Raw genomic sequence first — 22,484 nt, forward strand, 5'->3', positions numbered from 1 at the left:
GATCGAAACTTGGAAATGGGCCATCTAATGAAAGTTCCCCACAGGACCATAGAAAATGAATAAGTATGCTAGATTGAACTGTTGTTAACTACTGTTCTCAATTCTTTGTGCCCTCCCCTAGATTGAAATTATATACCCACACCTTTGCCATGTGACTTGGTGGTGCCTTACACCAGAGGAGGCAGAGACTGTTTCTGGCCACTGATGCTAGATGTGGCTATGTGGTTTTCTTTAGACAACAGAATGTAGATGATGGTAAAGAGAGTGACCATTTTGAGCCAAGGCCTTAGAGGCATAGAGTATTCTGCTGGCCTCACTTGGAATTCTGTAATCCACCATGAAATGCCATGCCATGGGTAGCTTCTGGTCTCAGAAGATGACAACGCATGAAGACGACCTGGACCAAACTGAAGCCTGCATCTGAACTAGTTCAGGAGAGATCGGGCCGTCCCAACTGAGTTCAGCCAAACCACAGCCAACCTGGAGATGCATGAGTAAAACATAAATATCTGTGTTGTAAGCTATTTGTTTTTTGTTTGTTTTGTCTGGCCATGTAGCATTGGTTCAGGAACAGTTGACTGATAACAATAATGAGAACTGCCCAAAGAGAAAAATGTCAGCCAAGTATGTAGCTTTGATGTACAAAAATACATTTATTTTCAACAATTTCAAAACCACTGTCTTTTTTTTACAGTAGAAATATTCAAATGGAACAATAAAATCAAGAACAGTATATATACATATACTGTATATATAGACATGACTCATGCATTTGTATTCCAGTATTCAGTACAAGTATTGCAATTGTCTGCCCCATTTAACCCTTGAAACAAAAAAGCAGGATCTTTAGAAACACTCCTTATCTTCATCTATGCTGTAGCCAGTCAGATTTCTCTAGGTCACATTCTCTCGGGGTCTCACAGAGAAGAATGTGAACAATAGCTCACAAAAATTAACAGGTACAAACTCCAGCCTTTCCTCCTTTCCTCGTGTATATATACAGTATATCATTTTTTAAAACAAGTAGACTCAGGCTGAGCCCGAAAAGAAAACAATGCTTACGGCATGGCTTAAAGTGACCCTACGGAAAAGAAGTAGTGTGTGTGAATGCATGAAGGGGTCGGGATGCTGGAAAGGAGAAGCTGGCTTTGAAAGCCACTCGCCCCAGAGGCAAGAACTATCTTAAGGGAACTGAAGGCAGACATTTGACTTTAAGGAAGTTGTGTACATCTGACAAGCAAATAGCACAGCTTTGCTAAAATCATCTTTGACTAATATCATTAAAGGCTAGCCCCCTATTTAGCCTGCAGGGCTTACATGGACTCATGATGCCACAAATGCCACATCCCTCCCAGCCTCTTGGACTCCTGTGCCAAGACGCACTCGCTAGGCCTAACCTAGTGCTCAGGGGCTTTTCTGAGCTAAAAATAGTCCAGGAATTCTCCATAAGCATTATACATTTCCATGGAATCTGACCAGAAAGCACAAAGACTGTTCCTCTTAGATCTGTGGCCTAGCTTCTTCAGGGAAAACCACCTTCTCCGGCTGGTAAGTGCCCTCAATGCTTTCCTTTTGGAGGGGAAGCCTTGTTTCCCCACCTGGGTCTCAGTTAGAAGTCTCTGGTGGGCTTCATCATGCAACTTCTTCCATGTCACTGATGGAACAGAAAGACCCTCGTTGTTCTAGGATGTCACTCTAGTCCTTCCTTTACTAATTGTCCCAAAGAAGCCCTCCCCGTCCCGCCCTCCCCCCCTTTATATACATAGGTAGAAACCAGCTATGCATGGACACAGAGATTCAAGAGTTAAGTGTGACAGACAACTGGAGAGCATCCAGAACCCAACACAACTAGCAGGCCTGGGGGTTGGTCAGCTCGGACGGTGAGTGCATAAGCCAACACACGCATCTTTCTTTTTTCGGTTTTCTTTTTTACTAAACATTAAATTATTTCTTAGGAAATAAAAAGCTATTTACACTGTAATTATATACAAGAAGCCACCGGTAGCCTCGCTATCGACATGCACGAGGCAGGGCCTCTTTCGTAAAGATGTGCACGCTTTCTGCAGCTACTTTCACTCCCCACCAACCCACCTCCTGCAGATCTAACTGGGGAATGGTTTGTGTTTTAGGGGTGTGTTCTGGGGGTGGGGGGAGGGTGTTGGTGATTGTGGGGGTGGGAAGCAGGACATGGGAGGTTAATGAAAAGCCAACCCAACTTAACAAAAACAAAAACAAAAAACCCAAAAAACAAATAAACGACAAAGGAGACCACTGTAAAAAGAGTCCTCACACTGTCAGCGGCAGAGTGAAGCCAAGGAGGCCACGGGAAGATGCATCCTTTGCCCTCTGCACAAATACGGCCATTTATTCTTTTTGTCTCATTTTAATCAGCTAAGAACTCCTTTGCCTCCCACAGCTAATAAGCATCTGCCTGCTCTTTATGAAGGGGCCCTTGGTAAACAAAAGGTAAAAAAGCCATTTTCATTTTTCCATAACAAGAGTAATAGTAATCATCAAAAATAAGGTCAGAAAGATGGTTGACCACGTGACTTGTGGATATTAAACACTAGTGCAGTTGGGGATCTCCTTTGTGCTTTCGCTGTTTGCAATGGTGGCAATGCCTCCTGTGGGGAAGAGAACACAGAAGGAGAGAGGATGTCAATTTCACAAGGGCAGGAACCTGTGTCTATTTTATTTACTGCTAAATACCAAGCCACCTTGAACAGGTACCTACTATGTATTTATTAAAAAGGACACCTGGACAGGCTATCCTACTAGCTCATTGGCTTATGCCGTCTATGTTAAGGTGTGCTATCTCCCACATCAGCATGCAAGGTAGGAGCAATGCCTTGCCCTCTTCCACGCCACTAATGACAATGGTCATAGTCAACATGCACTGAACACGTACTATGTGGCAGGCACTGTGCTAATGATACACCATCATTTCATTATCACAACAATTTTGGAAGGTAGGTACAATTATTCCCATTTCACAGATGAGGAATGTGAGGTACAGAGGGGTCACAGAGCAAGCAGATTGATAAAGCAAGAAAATGCACCCAGGGCCCTCTGATACCAGAGCCAATATTCATGTGGTTATGAATTACGACATCCACTTTTGCTTCAGAGAAAGAAAGACAAATCCCAACAGTAATGCATAGGTGGCCTTATCCCTCCCCTACTCCAACCCCAGCACTTTCTATCCTGGTCTACTTTTAAGAGGGAAAAAAAACCTACCAATTTCATGTGGCCAGAGGTGGCAGACAAATTTTCAAACATGAGTATGTTTCTGTAGCCAGCTGTTTCCCACCCCGCTCCAGTCTGGTACTAGCTGAGGGACAGGCCACACGAGCCAGCTGACCTCGGGTTTGGAGGACAGAGGACACAGGAGCTTGGTGGTACCAGCACACATACCTATGACCCGGGTGTCCAGCTCTTTGTCCAGCAGTTCCTCAGGCTCGGTGAAGTCACTGAGTGTGATTTTGGGGGCGTTTTCACTTTGGCTCACTGACCCAATCATCTCCTGCTCCTTGTCGTGTTGGACTTGAGCATAGATGTTAATCCAGGGGATTTTCCTACAAAAATCAGATTATGATCATAGGGTATGCCAAACTTGGGCAACTGGGAGATCCTGGGTCATAAGGGGGAGGAAGAAGCTATTTATAGGACAGGCCCATGTCAGGGAAAGGGGCTGGTCATGCCAACACTGCAGCCAGGAGGCCAAGAAGCAGAAGGCCAGAGAGCAGATGGCCCAGTGGAGATGTAAACCGCAGAACTCCGTGAGGGCTGCACCTTCTTCTGGGGTCAAAAAATCCCCAAAAAACAAAAAAACAAAAACAAAAAACAAAACAGGTGTAAACAGAAGGGCAATGCTGTCGATCAGGTTGCACTAAAACCCTTAACGTACTTATCTGCCATGAATCTTTTCAAGGAGCTGGACTTTGAGACTCAGAAGGTTCTACCACAGTGAAAAGACAGCTTTTTTCTAAGGTTGCATCTACTGCATCAATTTACATTGGTTTCTTTATGAGTAGCCAAGAGAGAAAAGGCTTCCAGCCATTGCTACCATATTCAGAACACCATCTATGGGCCAAATATCTTAAACAGTTGGACAGTCAGTTTCCTCATCTGCTCGATGGGAATAACAATAGCTTCCTTTCAGGATTGTGGAGAGGATTAAGAGAAGTGAAATAACTTCCTTCAAAGTCACAAAGGTTGTAGGTTTGGAAGCCAGGCAGAAAGACTTGAGGTTGAAAGAGCGGCTGGTTCAGATTGAAATCTTCTTGGATTCATTTCCTGACCCATCTCCATTATCCCCTGACCCACTGTGTTCCAGTCCTGTGGCCTCCTCTGAATTCCTCTAAGCCAGGGCTTCTCCAACTTTAATGTACTTTTTATCACCCGAGTTCTTGCTAAAATGCATTTGTGACTCTATAGGTCTGTACGCGATGGGGTGAAATTCTGCATTTCTGCCAAGCTCCCAGGAGATTCTGAGGCTGCTGCTCTGAGCCCCAAACTGTGAGGTGTAAGAATCTAGGACATCAAACTGGTCCCCACCGTGGGCACTTTGAACCAGCTGTTCCCTCTAGAACACTTCTCCTTCTATTCTTCTCATGATGGTGTGTCCTTTCTGCCCTTCAGAACTTGGCTCTGAGAGGCCTCTCCTGACCACCCAACCTCTCCTGTTAAAAGGATATAATTATGGGATAGTGTTTATGAAAGAAATGGATAGGGTCCTGGGTTTAGGGTGGTGGAATAGTCAACTTTGCCAACTCGTTTTCTGTCTTTGTCTCCATTGCCTAAAAGTCCCTAAAAAGCGTTCTGGGTCTATGTTCTCTGTCTTCACGGCTACACACACAACTTAGCACAGTGCTTGGCACACGGTTTATCTTCAGGAAGTATTTGTTAAAGGAATGAACAGATGACCTCAAAGCATGTGCTCTTTCTACCTTCATATATTATGTTCTCAAACAAAAAGACCACATTTTTACCTTGGAACATTATATCTAGAAGAGACCCCTCATAACCCATTGAATGACAGGGAGATTGGATTAAAGTCCAGACATTTCACGAAGCTGATCCCTGGCAATGATATTATTAAAACTTAAGGCATCAGGCGCCCATCCCAATCTAGAATGTTCTGTGCCTTTCTAAAGGAGAATCACTCTGTTGCCCTGGTACCAAGCAGCGGTATTTTCAAGCTTCTGTATTCCCTTCCCCACTCCAACCCCAATGAGGTAGAGTGTGGGCATTTAATAAGATTTACTTGTAGCTAATTTGTTAGAAAAGATCCAAAAATGGGGATGAAACATGGGTGGTTTCTACCATTCCTTTTCATTCAATTCTCATTTCCTCCATGGTTGTTTTACATACATTAAGAGAGGTGTCCTTGTGATTCCTACTGGTCTAACCCAGCTTAACATAATTTACAAGAACCTGAAATAAATAGATTCTATGTGAGGCAGCAAACCACAGGCTCTCTAAATACGTATAATTAAAAATTCATTCTGGCCCTTACTTTCTTCTTATCTAAATAGACATGCAGCCTAACAACTTAGATTTCTTCTAATCATAAAAGTACATATTACTCATGAACGCTGGGATCAACTGTAATATTTATTAGGTGCTGGAGGCGGTCACACTATTCCTCATCACACAAGTTTGCGGACTTCAGAGCTGCAGCCAGAGTTCACTGCCTCCCCTTTTCCTGCATTCCTAGTGATACCAGCGAGGATTTGGAAAAATTTTCCCTTATAAAGAATATTCACTTTCTTGCAATCTCTAAACAACAGGCAGATTTTTTTCAACATTTTCAACAGACGGGTGGAAAGAATTTTATGTCATAATGGGCACATTTAAAAAAAACTGTCAGGGGCGCCTGGGTGGCTCAGTCAGTTGGGCGACCAATTTCAGCTCAGGTCATGATCTCGCAGTTTGTGAGTTCGAGCCCCGCGGTGGGCTCTGTGCTGACAGCTCAGAGCCTGGATCCTATTTCGGATTCCGTGTCTCCCCCCTCTCTCTAACCGTCCCCTGCTCATGCTCTGTGTCTCTCTGTCTCTCAATAATAAATAAACATAGAAAAAATTTTTAAAAATTGTCATATTGTTTTTCATTTCTTAACACGTGCGCTTCAAGGACTGTTGAGAATATCAGACTAAGGCCCATTTTTGCAGGTAAAAAAAGGTTAACAATAAAGAGATTTTGGGGCATGTCTTCGCCTCCACATTCATATAGTTTTTTTTTTTAATTTTTTTTTAACGTTTACTTATTTTTGAGACAGAGAGAGACAGAGCATGAATGGGGGAGGGTCAGAGAGAGGGAGACACAGAATCCGAAACAGGCTCCAGGCTCTGAGCTGTCAGCACAGAGCCCGACAGGGGGCTCAAACTCACAAACCGCGAGATCACAACCTGAGCCTAAGTCGGCCGCTTAACCGACTAAGCCACCCAGGTGCCCCTCATATAGGTTTTAATAAGAGAAGGATGATGGATCAACCCAAGTCACCCATAAAAATTTCAGTTTTTGTTTGCTCCAACTGTAAGTGTTAGGAGCCTGTGGGAGAAGCTCAAAAGTATTCTTGGATAACCAGAAAAAAAACAAAAACAAAAAACAGATTTACCATATAGAAAGAAAGTCTTGTTAGGCAGAATTTTCAGAAAATAAAAGCCAGGTCATAATGATTTCTAATTACTGTCTAAAACATTGTCTAAAACTTCAGAAAACAGCTACCCAAGAATAAGATCATATGTGAGAAACAGGGTGCTATTTATTTAAAGGAAGCTTGAGGCTGATGGTAGCTGTCTTCTCCTGCCCCTGGTAAGTGACCACTTGGGACACTGAGATTGTTTTCACTGCCTGGCACACAGTGAACCCTCAGTAAATGTCTGTGGAATGAAAAAGTGGTTTGGTGAGCTAATGCTGATGATTACACAGAGAAAGTTTTGTGTCTGAAAACTCAGCATGGCCAGTGATCTGGAAACAGAAACAGAACTGCCCTTTCTCTAGATGTGCTCAATGTTTGCAAACCAGGTGCAGACACTTAAGTTTAAATTAATCAAAGTTAAATAAAATTTAAAGTTCAGTTTCTCAGTCATACTAGTGGTTACCATATTGGACAGTACAGGTTACGGTGCATTTAAATCATTAATACCAAAAGTTCTATTGGACAGTAATTAAAGAAACAAAGGAGCCTCTGGGAATAACGGGTAAGAACCTGGCCTTTACTTGATAGGAAGCCAGCCACCTTCCATACAGCCATCACTGGAGTTCCAGGTGATGTGGAGGGAAAAAGAGACCAAAGAAATAAAAGAAAATCCAACAGGCCCTCAGCCAAAGAGCTAGAGCATTGGGAAACAAACTTCCAGAAAAGGTAGCTAGAAAAGAAAAGATAACTGATGATTGGTTACCTTAACTGACTCTACTGCTTATCCAGTTTGAGTGGTGTTTGCTTCCTGTAGCTTTAGGTACATGATTCACTGTCAGGGACACAGAAAGAGTTGGCTGATATTTGGGGACTATAGAGGTAGAGTAATTCAGAGATGTCATTACCTGGCAGAGATTCAAGAATTCTAATGTACACATTTAGAGATGCCTACTTTAATAAGCTGACTGTCTAGGGAGTTTAGTAGAATTTATAATAGAACAGAAAACTTCCTAAGTCATGAGATGTCTTGCCTTAGTTTGGAGATGCCTGACACAAATACATTTTGCAGGACTTCCACCTGGCCCTTGTCCTCAGCAAGCATGGAGCTCTAGAAGCCAGATGGTGATAAATTTTGTTTAGTTGATCTTCCAGCTCTAGCAAACATCAGGCTTCCCCATAATCAAATCCTTGGATGAATAAAAGTGGGCTTTGCATGTAAGCGAAGTACATCCACAAATGGGTGTTTCCCTGACTAGTCTGTTTCTATATGGAATCTTTGCTCTCTACTTGTTCCTTTTTAAATTTTTTTATGTTTATTGTTGAGAGAGAGAGAGAGAGAGACAGAGAGTGAGCAGGGGAGGGGCAGAGAGAGAGGGAGACACAGAATCCAAGCAGGCTCCAGGCTCTGAGCTGTTAGCACAGAGCCCAACACGGGGCTTGAACTCACAAACTGCGGGATCTTGACCTAAGCCGAAGTCGGACGCTTAACCGACTGAGCCACCCAGGCACCCCGCTCTTTACTTGTGATATGAAGGTTTGTGCCCCTCTTCAAAGGAAACACGGGCAGGTGGGTTGACATGTCTTGATCCAAGAGGACATACTGGTCTATTAATTGGGTAGGAAGGTAAACCTCCTTCAGAAGGAGGACAGTGTTGAAGGATTCCTGCTGAGATGTGTACTGAGTAAAACTGGTGTTTTTAAGCCTGAGGAATCCACTAGAGAGCAGCTAGAGGGTTGGGGGAAAGGGTGGAGCCAAACACCTTTCCTGCTGATTTCTTTCAAAATCTAAAAGCATTACCTTCAGAGCCCAGGAAGACTCTCAGGACTAAATTTTGCTTTCAGAATAATTAATGATGTTTTCACTTTAACCAGTATTTCTATGAAGCACTTCTCTATGCCACTGATACAATCTTTTGCAAGCCGACCATGCGCCAGTTGGTGACACAGAAGGGACCTTTGGAAGGCATGTTATCTGCTATCTATCATAGGTTAGCGTTTTTGATTATTTAGTATGTACCAGCTATCGATATTATTACATTTCAACTGTAGAGCAAGCCTATTAAGTATCATTGTTTTCTCCACTTTACAGATAAAGAGACTAAGGCTTAGGGAGGCAAATCCAATTGCTCAAGGCTACAAATACTAAGTAAAACTTGGGTCTGTCTGATTTTCAGAGTTCATGCTCTTAACCAGGACACCTCTTGGTAGAAGTATTATACTATTCAAATAATGGTACAGCATTATTGATTTCAAGTTCATGTTTTAATAAGTATCCTGTTATGTCACCTCTCCTGTGGCCTTCAAAAGTAATATCTGAATACATGTGAAGTTTGGTTTGCCTGATCAATTGCCCTTCAGAAACAGGAAAAAGAGGGAGAGGGGTAAAGGTTGAATATTTTTAGCATGCAAATTTACACAGAAAGACCAGGCGGCTGCAACACAAGGTAAGAAAGCATGTGTGTGTGTGCATGCATGCATGTGTGTGTGTGTCCATGTGTGCACCAGATTTCTGCTGCATTTTGTCCGCTTAATCACCCTCAATGGGTGTTAAGAGGCAGAAAATATCTGAATATCCAAGACTTTACTTAAGAAATTTAGGTGAGGTCTGAAAAATCTTTCCACTTCTCTTGAAGAGAAAAAAAGAATTGATTTCATAGGCTACCCCTTACCTTCCTAACTCTATATATCTATAAATTGGATAGAGTTCAGATTCTTAAACCCATCTATTCCTTCCTGGAACCTCCACCATTCCTGCTGTCCCCCAGTGCCAAACAAAACTTCAAAGAGAATCAATTTCACATATTTAGGATTAGTGTAGGAACTCTGGTTATAGGAAGAACCAGACCCCATGAATCTAGCCCCAGTATCAAAACTGAGTGATAGTAGAACATACCTTTTAAACTTGTAGATCAAAAATACAGCCAGGCCGACAAACACCACTGACAAGAGCATAAGCATGGCTGAGCTGCTGTGCCCAGCACTGGAGTCCACCAATGGAGCTAGGAGGAAAAAGGAGATGGCTCACTTGGAAACTACCACATGGAGGGAGATCCCACTGGAGAAAGGAGGCCAGCTGATGTTCATCCTCATATCCAATCTCCAACTGCCCTGCCCTGCGTGCTATCCGGGCATGGGACGCTTGGCTTCCATGATGAAAATAGTATCCTCAATCACAGCTTCTTGGGACAAGTCAACTCTTCTACTCTGCCTGGGGACATTTACTGTTCTTGGTATCAGGTGAGCAATGTGTGTCTAGCTAAGGGGAGTAGAAGGAGGGTTTGAATGTCCTTTCTCTTAGCCTGAGTTCCTGTTGACATAATGATGGGTGGCCCATCGGGAACCTTCGATTGAATACTGATGCAGTGTTTCATTCCCCTCCTCTACACTCCTTTTGCTAAAACACTGCAGAGTGGGTACATCTGGAACCTCCACATCTGCAAAGTCTTATATTAATAAGAGCTATAATAGGCTCTCCCAGAGAGCCAGTAGTGGATGCCCAATGGGACATGCCTTTTCAAATTTCTTTTACAAATCAATCACTAGAGCCTGTCTCTGTATCAACTTAGACTTACCAGATGTAAATCAAAGGGTTTTTTTCTTTACATTACCTGATCTGACCTCCCAACCAAGATTCATGAAATTTGAGAATCACAGAAATTAAGAAACCTTGAAGACTATATATAATTTTGACCATGGCAGATTAAAAATCAATCAACCAACCAACCAACCAAGTCAAAGCCTAAGAACATTGTAGGTATTCCCCAAGGTCATACAGGGTTAGCAAAGCCACTTCTAATGAAGTCTTCTTTCCACCTTGACAGGAAGCCCCAAGAAAGATGTGATTAATCTTTCTCGTAACCATCACTACACAAAAGAGCCCTGCCCTCAAAGCTATTTTCACGGATTTGTGGAGAAGTGTCTGCTAATTATCTCCTCCCTTTTCTTCCCATTTCCCCCTGGATTCCAGCAGGCACTCACCTAATGTCAGTTGCGTAACATACACAATGACTTGAACCCCTGGCTTCAGCTCAAACTGAACCAAGTTTTGGTTTAGAGCATTAAACAGCATCTCTACAATCTGAAAGAGAGAGAGAGAGAGAGAGTTTCACAGGAAGACATGAAATGAAATAACGCTTCCTCGTGGAGTAAGAAACCAGGGTCAATAAGCAAACAGTGACCACGTTCAATCAGAAGACAGGATATTGGGACATTTTCATCAATTTGATTCTCACGGCCCTTGGGAGCCCTCTGTGCCCAGGGAAGTAGTTGGTGGTATTCGCTTGGGCTGGAGAGGAGAGTGAGACAGAGAGAGTATGTCCAGAGTTACTTAGTGAATTACAGTTGATAACATACATGGATATCTCATTCAATTCCTGGTTCGGTGCTTTTTCATCCATGCCTTTCTAATTCACCATAGCACAACCTATTATGGTTTACAATGAAAGAACATCAACCCATTATTAGTTCTTTAATCTAATGAAGTAACACACACAGGGCAGAGACACCCCTGCCAGGACTAAAGCAGGCATATATATCCCCAGCCCATTCCTCTATTTTTTTTTTTCTTTTGGAGACAATTGAAGGCAGACATCAAAGCAGAAGCTGCCTTCTTTTTATGGGATAATTTTTCCTCTTTACTTTTCCCTAGCAAGTCTCAGAACACATAACATCGATTTAATCACTCTGTAATTCCCACATGAAAGCCGAGGCCGACTTGGGCTGTTGTCCCTAACTCTTATCTGGCTGTACGCGCCTTAATATCACAGCTGCTATTCATCACCGTAATTACCTATTTATCTAAATGGATGGATATTGTAGCTTCCAAATATAGTTCACACATGCCACTTGCTATTTCAGAATAAAGAGGTCTTGTAAAAGTGATGTATGCTTTGAGAAGCTGAATTTATTTCTGGCCAACTTCGCTATACAGCCCTACAAGGCAAGGATCTGCTGCATTTTCCAGAGAAATGGACTGTGCTGGTATCTGTGCAGCTGGAGGATGACTGTGGATGGCCGTATGGAGGAGGGGATGGCCAGGTGAGTAGTATAGGGACAGAGAAGATGTCCTCAGGTGGGAGCAAATGCATGATTTGTGCTGATGTTTAGAAGCCCATTCTTACTTTAAAAAAATTATTTATTTTTGAGAGAGAGCATAAGCGGGGCGGGGAGCAGAGAGAATCTTAAGCAGGCTCCGCATTGTCAGTGCAGAGCCCGACCTGGGGCTCGGGTCTCACAAATGATGACCTGAGCTGGAACCAAGAGTTGGACGCTTAACCCACTGAGCCACCCGGGCGCCCCCTACTGTCACTTTCATTTACTTCTCCTGACTTAGCATCACAGGAAGGCGGGGGCAGTAGGTGAGTGAGGGAAAACCAGCCCCTTCACTTCAAGAACGGTGTGCCCATCACAGGAGCCACACGCCCATTTGATGAGGACAGTAAATCACCATCCCTTTGGACACGCTGCTGCCTTAGTCAAGGCAAGATGAAGCAATCCATCTCTCACCAAAGAAACATGGTTAGAAGCAGTTCATTTTCTCTCCTGAAGCAGAACTTAGGTTGACCGGGATGTTTAAGGACAAGAAGCACATTTTCCTAGAAATAGAAAAGGAAACTCAAATTCCTCCCTCCCCCTCCTGTGTCACCCTCAGGCCAGGTCACCAGGCGGGAGACCCGAGTAAGTTTGCAGGGATGCCAACTGTTGGAATGAGTGCTGCCAGGGACGCTTTCCCTTCTTGCGCACTGAATGTTCCAGTCTGTGCACTCCCGCTAATTCTGGGCCAGGCTGGCTGCTGGCACCGCCCTGGGGGCTGTGCAGACCCACAGGCTGCTGAGCCTATGGGAGAAAGTTCCCCTCCCTTCGTGGCTGGAAAGATCACTGTGTGCCTTCAGACTGTGGGGGGCAGGCAAGTGTCCTGGCCAAGTGTTCTGTCACTTACTTGTTCCAGGTCCTCTTCATTGCCTTTCCTCCTCTCCGTCAAGTTCTTGGGGGGAAGGATGAAGAGCTCTGCCGAAGTGGGGAGACCAGGGAACACGGCAACTAGGATCTGGTCTTCCGGGACGCCGGTTACCTGCAGGGACGTTCAGACCACAGAGTGGAGCCCGGGAGCACCCGGCCTCCCCGAGTCAACCACAAGGAGCAGGGTGCACATGGGTGTAAGGCTTACGTTTGTTTTTTAAACACAGCATTTTAGGCACACATTCCAATATTCCTCTAGGCTTTCTTTCTGTTTCCCCTTAGAAGTGCTATTATTAGTTTCACTACCTCCTTTGGCTCTTACATACATTTATCCTGAAACTCAAATACTATGATGATTTTCAAAATATTGGTTGCTGGGAACAGTGGCTAAAGCTCCTCCCCTCTTTTCCATTTTTCTGCACCAAGAGGACTAGAGCTTCTGGCAAAAACATGGATATGCAATGCAAACAAGGAATAAGAGGCTACAAGCAAATGTGGGGAAATGCAAATAAAAAATAAAAAAAAAACAAGAAACCCTATTTCACTTACAAAAGCAGGATTTTTTTTTAAGTTAAAATCACTAATGTCAGGGAGGCTTAAGAGGCTCCCTCATTTGTTGCTGCCAGCCCTACAAATCAATTGACTTTGCTGATTTGCTTTTCAAAAGACTACTTTAAGGCCATAAAAATATTCAGACCCTTCATTTAGTAACTGTAATTTGGAGTGTTTGTCCTAAGGAAATGATCCAAAATATAGAAAAAGCCACACACAGGAAGAAAAACATTATTTGTAAGAGCAAATAAATAGAGAAAAACTCGAATTTTCAAAAAAATAAGTAAATAATGGTATAATCATCGAACAGAACATTATTTTACCATTACGATGATAATTAGTACAGTCAGCCAACATGGAAAAACACTTATGATAGCTGCATTCTGATCTATTTCCTTATATTTCTTTGGTTACAACCCTATAAAAATAAAAATGTATAGGAGTAAAAAAGCAAAATAAAATACTATAAGTTGTGTTAAGACGCTGAGATCGTGAGTGAAACTTTTTTTATTCCTGAGTGTTTAATAAAAGGATTATATTACTTTTTGATAAAAACTTAAAATTAAGTGCCTCTCTGGAGGCAAATTCCTGAAGAGAACAAAACTCTGAGCTCCCCCTACCCTGGAAAAGAGTATGGTTATTCTTTCCTATGTGTCCCCTGAAGGTCTTTTATCCAGAACACCTCATCTTCTGCTGCCAATCCAAATAGGGTAGTTTCCGATTTGTCAGAAATACCTGCCTCCTCCAAGAAGTCTCCCCTGACTATATCCACTGGCAGCGACCTCCTCCATGTTAGTCTCTCATGCCGACACTTCCAGACACCATGTCTACCAAGTTTCAGGGACTTAGATCATCTCACCTGTGACATGAATATATCTGGCGGGTATAAGCTTTTCCCTGAGAGGTTCTTACGAATGCTAACCCAGACATTCCTGGGAGTCTTTGTAGTTAGCTCACTGTTCTGATGATGTTTGCACAGAGTAGAGACTCAATAAACAGTCGCTAGACTGAACAGAAGTGGAGGGGTTGTATTCCATTTGCTCAGCTCTGATTCCTATTTGGGACTAGGCTCACAGATTGGAGTTAATTCCCAGGGATGCGATAAAAGTGAGAGCACCAACTTGCAGAGAACTAACAACCAGCAATCAGAAACCAGAAGAGTCTACCAGACACAGAGGATCCCTTGGAACTGGCCAGACATCTCGGTTTCCTGTTGGGACGCATGACTCGAAGTAGCTGAAAGTCTTGGTGCCCAAGTCTATGGGGCAAGAAGGCCTCATACTAACCAGCCAGGGGAAGCAAGTCTCCAGAGACCATTCTGGAGGGCAAAGCACAGAGGATCACCCAATGGCTGGGCTGACCCTTTGTCCCAGGGAATAGTGGTCTCAGGGGGTATCAGTCAATTAGCAACCTTGGAGAGACTCTGGACCCATCTGTCTAGATTCACTTAATCCCATCCAAAGGGACACTTGAGGGACAGATCCTCCTGAGATTTAAGACCCAGGCATCAACCAACATGTCTGATTATTATTATTTACTAGTATTATTATTGCAATTACCAAGTCATTTATTAAAAAGTTAGTATGTTTTTAATAAACACAATCATATAAAATACAACAGAATTGTGGATGTTACTGTGAATAGGCACACAAGATTAGGGGCATTTTCATCCTTTTCTATGAAAAATGTTTTTGTAAAAAGATTTCAGATGAAGATCATCTGGTAGACAATTCCCCATAGGAATGCTCTCTTAAATCACTCTCTTTTCTTCCTCCTCCTCTTCCTCCTCCTCCTCTTCCTTCTCCTCCCCCTCCCCCTGCTTCTTCTTCTTTCTCCTTCTTCCCCTCCCCTCTCCCCCTCCCCCTCCCCCTCCTTCTTCTTCTTCTTCTTCTTCTTCTTCTTCTTCTTCTTCTGGCTCCTTCTCCAGGTCCTTCCCTAGATTGTCTTCCTCTGCCTTGGGGAGCATTGGCATTCATGTCTGCCCTGCATCCCAGTCACCTGGGGGGCCTAATCACCTCCACAGTCACTGCTCCACATTTCTGTCTTCAGGGGGAACATGCACTTGACCTTCAGATCCATAGTTTCAACTCCCCTTGTGCTCCAAACTCACATACAAGATCATACTATTACCGTTCCTCAAGCATGTTTCTCCTACATGGCCTAAGGGCAAGGCCATCACCCCTCTCCTCTTGGAATCAAGAAGCTTCTCTCTCCCTCTCATTCACACTATATTCTATTAGTCATCAGTTCTACTGTTCAACTTCCTAAGTGGCTTTTGAATCTTTCCTCTTCAAGATCTTGTTATCTCTGGTCTGGAGAACTATAGTACTCTTTTAACTGGTCATCTTTTGTGAAATTTATTCCCTACCTTATTCACTTCCTACCTCAGCAGCCCAACCTCTCCACTGTTACCAAAATGAGGGTCTGAATATAAATGAATCTATTCTCAGTATTTTTTGCTTAAATAAGAAAATCCAGTTCCCACTGCCTACCAGATGTATGTCAGACCCTTTTAGCTTCTGTGATGCTTCACAAGCTGCCCTAACCATTCTAGCTCAAGTCTAGTCATACTTGCCTTAGAACCTATAGACTGGCTACACTAAACTCTATCATTTCCCCAATATGCTCCACTCTTTCAATAGTCCATGGCCTGCACATACTGTTCATTCTACCTGAAAGACACCACAAACTCTGTTAACCATTATGTGCTCTTTAAAACAGAGTTCAAGTATTCCCTGCAAAGACCATCCTAATAGCTCACAAGTATTTATCAAATCACAAATAGTGTGCTAATCCTGCATTTGTCTGGGTAGAGTGAATCCTACTTTTCGTCATGCTCTTTTGTAATGCTGACCGTGCCTCTGCCATATAACTAATCATGTTAGACTTATCTCTGCATTTGAAAACCCAGGTTGTATTCATCATTATGTTCTAGTGCCTAGTTCTGAGAAAAGGGTTAACAGAACCCTTTCAAAGCTCTCTAAGGCCAGTATGACCTTGGGTTAACTCTAGAACTCTATTACCCTGAAGGTATGTTCTTTATTCTGGCTTGTAGCTTTCTGATTGTCACGTATAGCCAATGGTAGTCTTGTGAGTCCACATATGTGGTTAAGAAACCCCTTTGGTGGGCAAAGAACAAGCCTAGTGAATGATAATATCTGTATAGATTCAATGAGTGCCCCCATCCATTAGTTCATTAAAGGGGTCAAGCTCTCTTGTCTTAAAAAAATTTGGTATACAGACAGGGCCAATTCCCATCCTCAAACACTGGTTCCCATCTCTCTCTCTCTCTGTGTCTCTCCTCCACTGTCCCCACTTCCCTCCATCCTTGCTTTACCCTCCTCATTCTTGTCTCTCTTTTTACAGAGAATTCTCATATAACTGTAGAATGGTGCTTTTAACCCATGAAAATTTATTCTAGACCAGACACTCTGTTTTTTTTTTCTTTATACACTAACACGTAAGCAAAGATAAAACCAACTTACTTTAACCAGAGCTCTCTTGATGACATTGCCAATATCTTGTCTCCACTCAGGAATGTCAGGGTTGTGGTAATCCAGGTTTGGAGAGAAGGACAACAGTTGGGACTGGAAGTATTCTGCAAGGAGAGCGGGTGTGTGAGTGGGGCTGAGAGAGGGGTGGTGGATTAGCAGATGGCATGATCACTGTGCTTTAGGGAAAGGGTCCAGTCTTCTACGTGGCCTCAACTAAAATTCCTTCTTATCAGTGTGTTTCTTGGCTTCTGAAAAGAAGGTGGAGCTTAGTGACTGGAAGTGGATTTGTGCTCCTACCAGGTAAGAGTTCCTAGCGTCTTAACTGAAATGAAAGATAAATATGAAACTCCAGAAGAAGGAGGCATTTGTTACCATTGGCGGTATCATGTAGAGCCAACGATAAAGTATTTACAACCTGTGCTTGTTTGAATGGAAACTTGTCACTTGCCCTCCCTCATTTCCTGTGACCTTCCTCCTAGAAACTGTCAGGGGATTAGATTGAAACCCTGTGTGTAGGGTGTGGGCTATGTCCAGTTTCTTGATTTGGCTGATGGATACAGAGGTCTGTTTATGTTGTGGTAAGTCATGAAACTAAACACTTATGATCTGTGTACTCTTCTGCATTAAATCTACACTTCAATAGAGGCACCTGGGTGGCTCTGTCAGTTGAGCATCTGACTCTTGATTTCAGCTCAGGTCATGATCCCAGGATCATGGGATTGAACCCTGTGTTGGGCTCTGTACTGGATGTGAAGCCTTGGAATTCTCTCTCCCTTCCTCTGCCCTTCTCCCTGGCTCACACTTGCGCTCTCTCTCTCTCTCTCTAAAATAAAAAATTTAAAAAAATGTACACTTCAATAACAATGTTTGCTTAAAAAAAGGCTTCCAGCTGCCTGATGAGAGAGCCAGAGTATCAAATTTGCAGAGATGTAGGAAAAGGCACCCACCTGAAGTGAGGCTGAAGAAATATGGTCTGAGTCAGAGGATCACATACCTTAGTACAACCTTTTAGAAAACCCCAGGTATAGTAATAGTCTTTTGGTGCCTGGGGGAGGTTTTGTGGGATGGTACTAGAAGAAAATGTGATTAAAATAAATTCAATAGCTAGGAATGGTTCTCCAGGATTGAGAACAGCATGGTAGCCCTATTTACCACTCTTCTTTCTAGCTCTGCCTTCATATTCTCAGTCTTGTTTTTGAGCCTTTGCAGCCAAGGATGCTAGAATTTCCAACAATTGGTTATGTGTAGTTAATCTCAGTAACTTATCTATGAGTTCTGCAAGGTCAGGGGCCATGACTCCTCTTTTGAGATCACTGGTGCCCATGGCCACAAATGGTAGGTGATGCATACATGTTGTAGATACTTTAGCAGGACATCAGATCTAGATGCTTCTATGATAGTCTTTCTAGCTTGGTGTCCTTCCACTTATGATATGTCTTTGTCTAATGAGAACCCTGTCAGGATGTGATGCAGTTACTTCTAGGGGAGTAATAAGGGCTTTTCTATGCCATTCTGTGCCAGTTTCTCTTAACCTCAGTGTCTATTCAGGAACAAGGTAGAAAGTGTGTTTGGAAAACTTGTTGACCTATGTAATTTTTTCCCAGCCTAGGGAATTTCCAAAGCAGTCAGGGATTGCCATCAGGGTGAGCAGACAGGATTGGTTGAGCAGGAGGGGGCATCACTGAACAATTTTTAGGGCTTACCATGAACAGCGATATCTTTTGTGTCCTGAATAAGGGCATTTCCAGCAGCCACCTGGACAGTGATGCTGTTGGTTCCCTCCGCCAGGAAGGTGAAGGAAATGCTGCTATCCAGGGTGATGAGGGGCTAAAAGACAAGAGTAGGAATACCCATTTAGTCCTCTGTGGGATATCAGATTTTCTTCCTTTCTTATAAATCTCAGACTGTCACAAATCTGCACAGTATTTGTGTATCCCCAAGGGATCCTCACTTGAAAAAGGGAAAAAGAAAATGACTTTTCATAGCTTCCAAAAACTGTGATTATAGCCTGTATCCAGGAAGAGTACTAATATCCTTGAAATGGACTGTAACATGTAATCCTGAAAGATGAAGATAAGATTGGACACTCTGGATTTTGCACATCACTCTGGTCCTTCTCCAGGGGCCAAGTAGAAGCAACATTAGTAACATATTCCAGCTGGCTCTGGGAACAGATCATTTATTTCTCTTCTCCTCCAATATTCTGTGTCAACTGCATTTTCTCCTATATGCCACTGGACTATAAGACCTTTCAGGGAGGTGATCACACTTTATTTACTTCTGTATCCCCATCCTTCTGTATCTCCATCATTGGCACACCGCCCTCATATAGTAGAATATATATGTAAGTTGGATGCATGGTCAGATCACTGGCTTTTTGTTTTATTCTGTGTTTTCCATTGCCAGGCACTCCTAGCATTTTAAGTAGGCTGGAAAACATAAACATACACATCTATGACCATTTTAGTTATTTTCTTCTTCTTTATTTTCATAACATATGGAGTTTCCCAAGGATAGAAACAGAATAATTATATTATTTTCCTGAGAATTAGGATCTTGATATAATTAGGTGCTTATCAAAGAGAAGAATGAAGATCCTGAGGTTGAAGAGTCACTATTCAGTGGTCATCTTAAGCCTGTGCCTGTCCAAGTTCCTGTTGTTTATGAGATAAGACATAACAGGAGAAGGCTGCTGTAAGGCAGCTCTTAAAGAGAGGTCACAAACACAGATGAGCAGACTCCCTCTCCTCTCTGTATGTCAGGACAACAATGGGATGGAGACCAAGAATGTAGTCAGTTGGGGATGCACAGAGCAGCTCTTTAAGGGTGTGAGTGTGGGTCAGCACTTACACAACACACTCAGGCACACTAAACTAGACATGGCCTAGATATGTGTGTCAGAGCCCTGCAGAGGCTCAAAGATGCAGCTTTCAGGCAGTGTCTCTGCGGCAAGACTGGAATTCCTTTCTAGCTCACAATTTTCAAGTGGGCTTCTGAAACATAATTTGATTTCTTCTGCTTTAAAATTCTGGACTCAGACAGACTACCATTGCACCACAAGTATTATGCTAAGTAAAATAAGTCAGTCAGAGAATGACAAATAACATATGATTTCATTCATGTGTGGAATGTAAGAAACAAAACAAATGAGCACAGGGGGGACAAAAGAGAGAGGCATGCCAAGACACAGACTCTTAACTACAGAGAACCAATTGATGGTTTACCAGAAGGGAGGTGGTGGTGGGTTAAGTAGGTGATGGGGATTAAGGAGTGCAGTTGTTGTGATGGCAGCGAGTAACACACAGAGGTGTTGAGCCACTGTATTGTACACTTGAAAGTAATATTACACTGTATGTTACCTAACTGGAATTTAAATTAACAATTTATTTAATTGTATGCTTGAAACTAATATTTTGCTGTATGTTAGTTAACTAGAATTTAAATTAAAACTTAAAAAATAAAATAATAAAATAGAATAGAATAGAATAAAATAAAATAAAATAAAATAAAATAAAATAAAATAAAATAATAAAGTATAAAATAAAATTAAAATAAAATTCTGTAACTCCATTATTTTATGGCCAGGCAGATAGGTGGAGTTGGGCAAGATTAGAGATATTGTCCTAAGCTTGTGACACACTTTCTTTTTTGTTTGCTACATGAAAGAAGTGAGTGTAGAAATAGATACACTCTTTCCTTTAACTAAGGACAGATCCCAGAGTTCAAGTATTAAGACTCAGCAACAATATACACAAAGGTACAGCCTTCTGAATAAAACAGTGAATCAGTTGCAAGTAGGTTCTGTGATGTATGTCAACTCCCATGGGCAGATGGTTGGTGTTTAGTGTCCTGTGTTGAGAAGGAAGCTGAAGTCAAGTTGGGTTCAGTACACCAGTGTTGGCCATGACCATGGAATAACAATATGTACACCACAGAACTGCCATCTCTAGTGTAAGAAGAACAAAGATTTGAAACTCTGGCTTTATGAAATTAATGTTGTAATAAATTACCTTGGGCAAAGTTTGTCCCCATTATGGGCCTTCGTACTTTATCTGTTAAATGAAAGCTTTGGGTCAGAAGAGCTGTGAGAACTTATTCAACAATCAGAATACAGAGGATTGATGAATGGCTTTTGGCAAACTTTCTAGTCCCTACTGGTCAACCCATTCCATCTTATCTGTTAGAAGACTTTCAACTGCTTCATTACCTAGTCATATTTTTTGGACATACCCAACCGAATGGCTAAATTTTCTTTAAAAATGATAATATAAAACATTAATAAGGATGCAGAGCCACTGGAACTCTCATACATTTTTTGGTGGGCTGTGAAATGACACAACAACTTAGGAAAAAGTTTAGTTTTATAAGAAACTGCAACAATTTTTCCAAAGTAATTGTACCATTTTCTGTTTTATGACTTAGCAATTTCAGTCCTGAGAATTTAGTCAAGAGAAAATAAAACGTATGTCCACAAATAAACAAAAATGTTCATGGAAGCTTATTCATAATAGCCCCAAGATGGAAACATCCCAGGAATTCCCCAATAGGAAAATAATAAAAAAACCATAGTGTATTCACACAATGAACATAATGGAAAAAAATACTGATATATACAACAGCCTGGATAAATCCCAAACCTATAAGAAAGAAACCTTACATAAAAGAATTCATATGGATGAAGTTCTAGAACAGGCAAATCTAATCTATGATGGAAAACAAAGCAGCAGTTGGTTTTGGGGATTGGGGGTGAGTATTGACTAAGAAAGGGAATGAGAGAACTTTTTGGAGTGATGGTAATACTATGTATTTCGACAGGAGTCTGGGTTACATGTGAATGTGTTTCTCAAAACCTAGAAAGTGCACACTTCAGATTTGTGCATTTCATTATTGATACATTTTACACTGTCATGGGGAAGCAAATACTGCACTCTAGTTAATGACTTGCAAGCTTAAGCATCGAGGACAAAGTATATTGGTGTCTAAATGTGAAATAAGTCAAAAATTAAGATCGATTGATGGATGGACAGAACAGAAAGAGAGACAGACAGGTGATAAAACAAGCATAGTAAATGTTAATGGTAGCTACAGCCGGTGGGTATACGGATATTCACTGTAAAATTATTTCAACTTTAGTGTATATTTGAAGTTTTCCATAATAAGATGTTGGGAGAGAAAACATGAAAGGAACAATCAATATGATTTTACTTTTCCTGATTCCATGAATGACTCTCTGATCGTGGCTATATTCTATTGTCCTCCATCTTGGTTCTCTACCCTCAGCTATCATCTTCCCACCTCTCATCACCAGGCATTTTTCTACGTTAACAGTGTTCTCTTCATGAAACGTTCACTACTTCCTTATCATCTTCCTTAGCTGTCAGTGGTCTATTTGTGCCCCCTTCCTTTCTCTACACACTCCTGTAACCTTAGACTTGGGTAGCTGCAATCTGTCAGGCAAAGGCACCTCTTTCGAGAGTGGTGAAATTCCTCTCGTCCCTGAATATTTGATCTTCTCTCCATCTGGCTGTTTCCCTAGGAGATCCAGGGGCCAAACAAGGGTGCAGGGCTGCAGGACAAAGGGAATGCCATCTGTGGTGGGAGAGAGTGTGCTATCCTACCAGCCAGTCAGGGCTCTGAGTCACAGCAAATAGTGCTGAATGGGAACACTTGGTCCCCAGATGGTAGACCACAAGCTTCCATACTAGGGAAGAGGCAGGAGCTAATTTTTTTTTCAAAATTGCTTTTGTTTTTCATCAATTGATATGGCATCATGGCTGATTTCACCTTCCTTGCAAACCTGGAACACTCAACAGGATTCCTGAATTCTTCGTTGGCTA

The 22,484-nt window shown here is 42.2% G+C and overlaps 1 protein-coding gene across 2 annotated transcripts in view; it reads right to left on the reverse strand.

The window, feature by feature from the left end:
• Positions 1-625: 625 nt before the first annotated feature.
• Positions 626-22,484, reverse strand: part of SORCS3 (sortilin related VPS10 domain containing receptor 3) — a 592,738-nt gene continuing 570,879 nt past the window's right edge. Inside the window, exons 19-25 of one of the 2 annotated variants that reach the window (XM_078434806.2) lie at positions 18,351-18,474; positions 16,639-16,751; positions 12,582-12,713; positions 10,622-10,721; positions 9,537-9,642; positions 3,415-3,575; positions 626-2,624 (exon numbers count right to left, since the gene is read on the reverse strand). In XM_078434806.2, the coding sequence (XP_078290932.2) occupies positions 2,560-2,624; positions 3,415-3,575; positions 9,537-9,642; positions 10,622-10,721; positions 12,582-12,713; positions 16,639-16,751; positions 18,351-18,474 (801 nt within the window). In that variant the 3' untranslated portion in view covers positions 626-2,559. The remainder of the gene's footprint in view (positions 2,625-3,414; positions 3,576-9,536; positions 9,643-10,621; positions 10,722-12,581; positions 12,714-16,638; positions 16,752-18,350; positions 18,475-22,484) is intronic. The other variant, XM_078434805.2, reaches the window with a different exon arrangement.

This window comes from Panthera onca, chromosome D2 (genome assembly GCF_046562875.1).
Source record: "Panthera onca isolate mPanOnc1 chromosome D2, mPanOnc1 haplotype 2, whole genome shotgun sequence".
Classification (NCBI taxonomy): Eukaryota; Metazoa; Chordata; class Mammalia; order Carnivora; family Felidae; genus Panthera; species Panthera onca.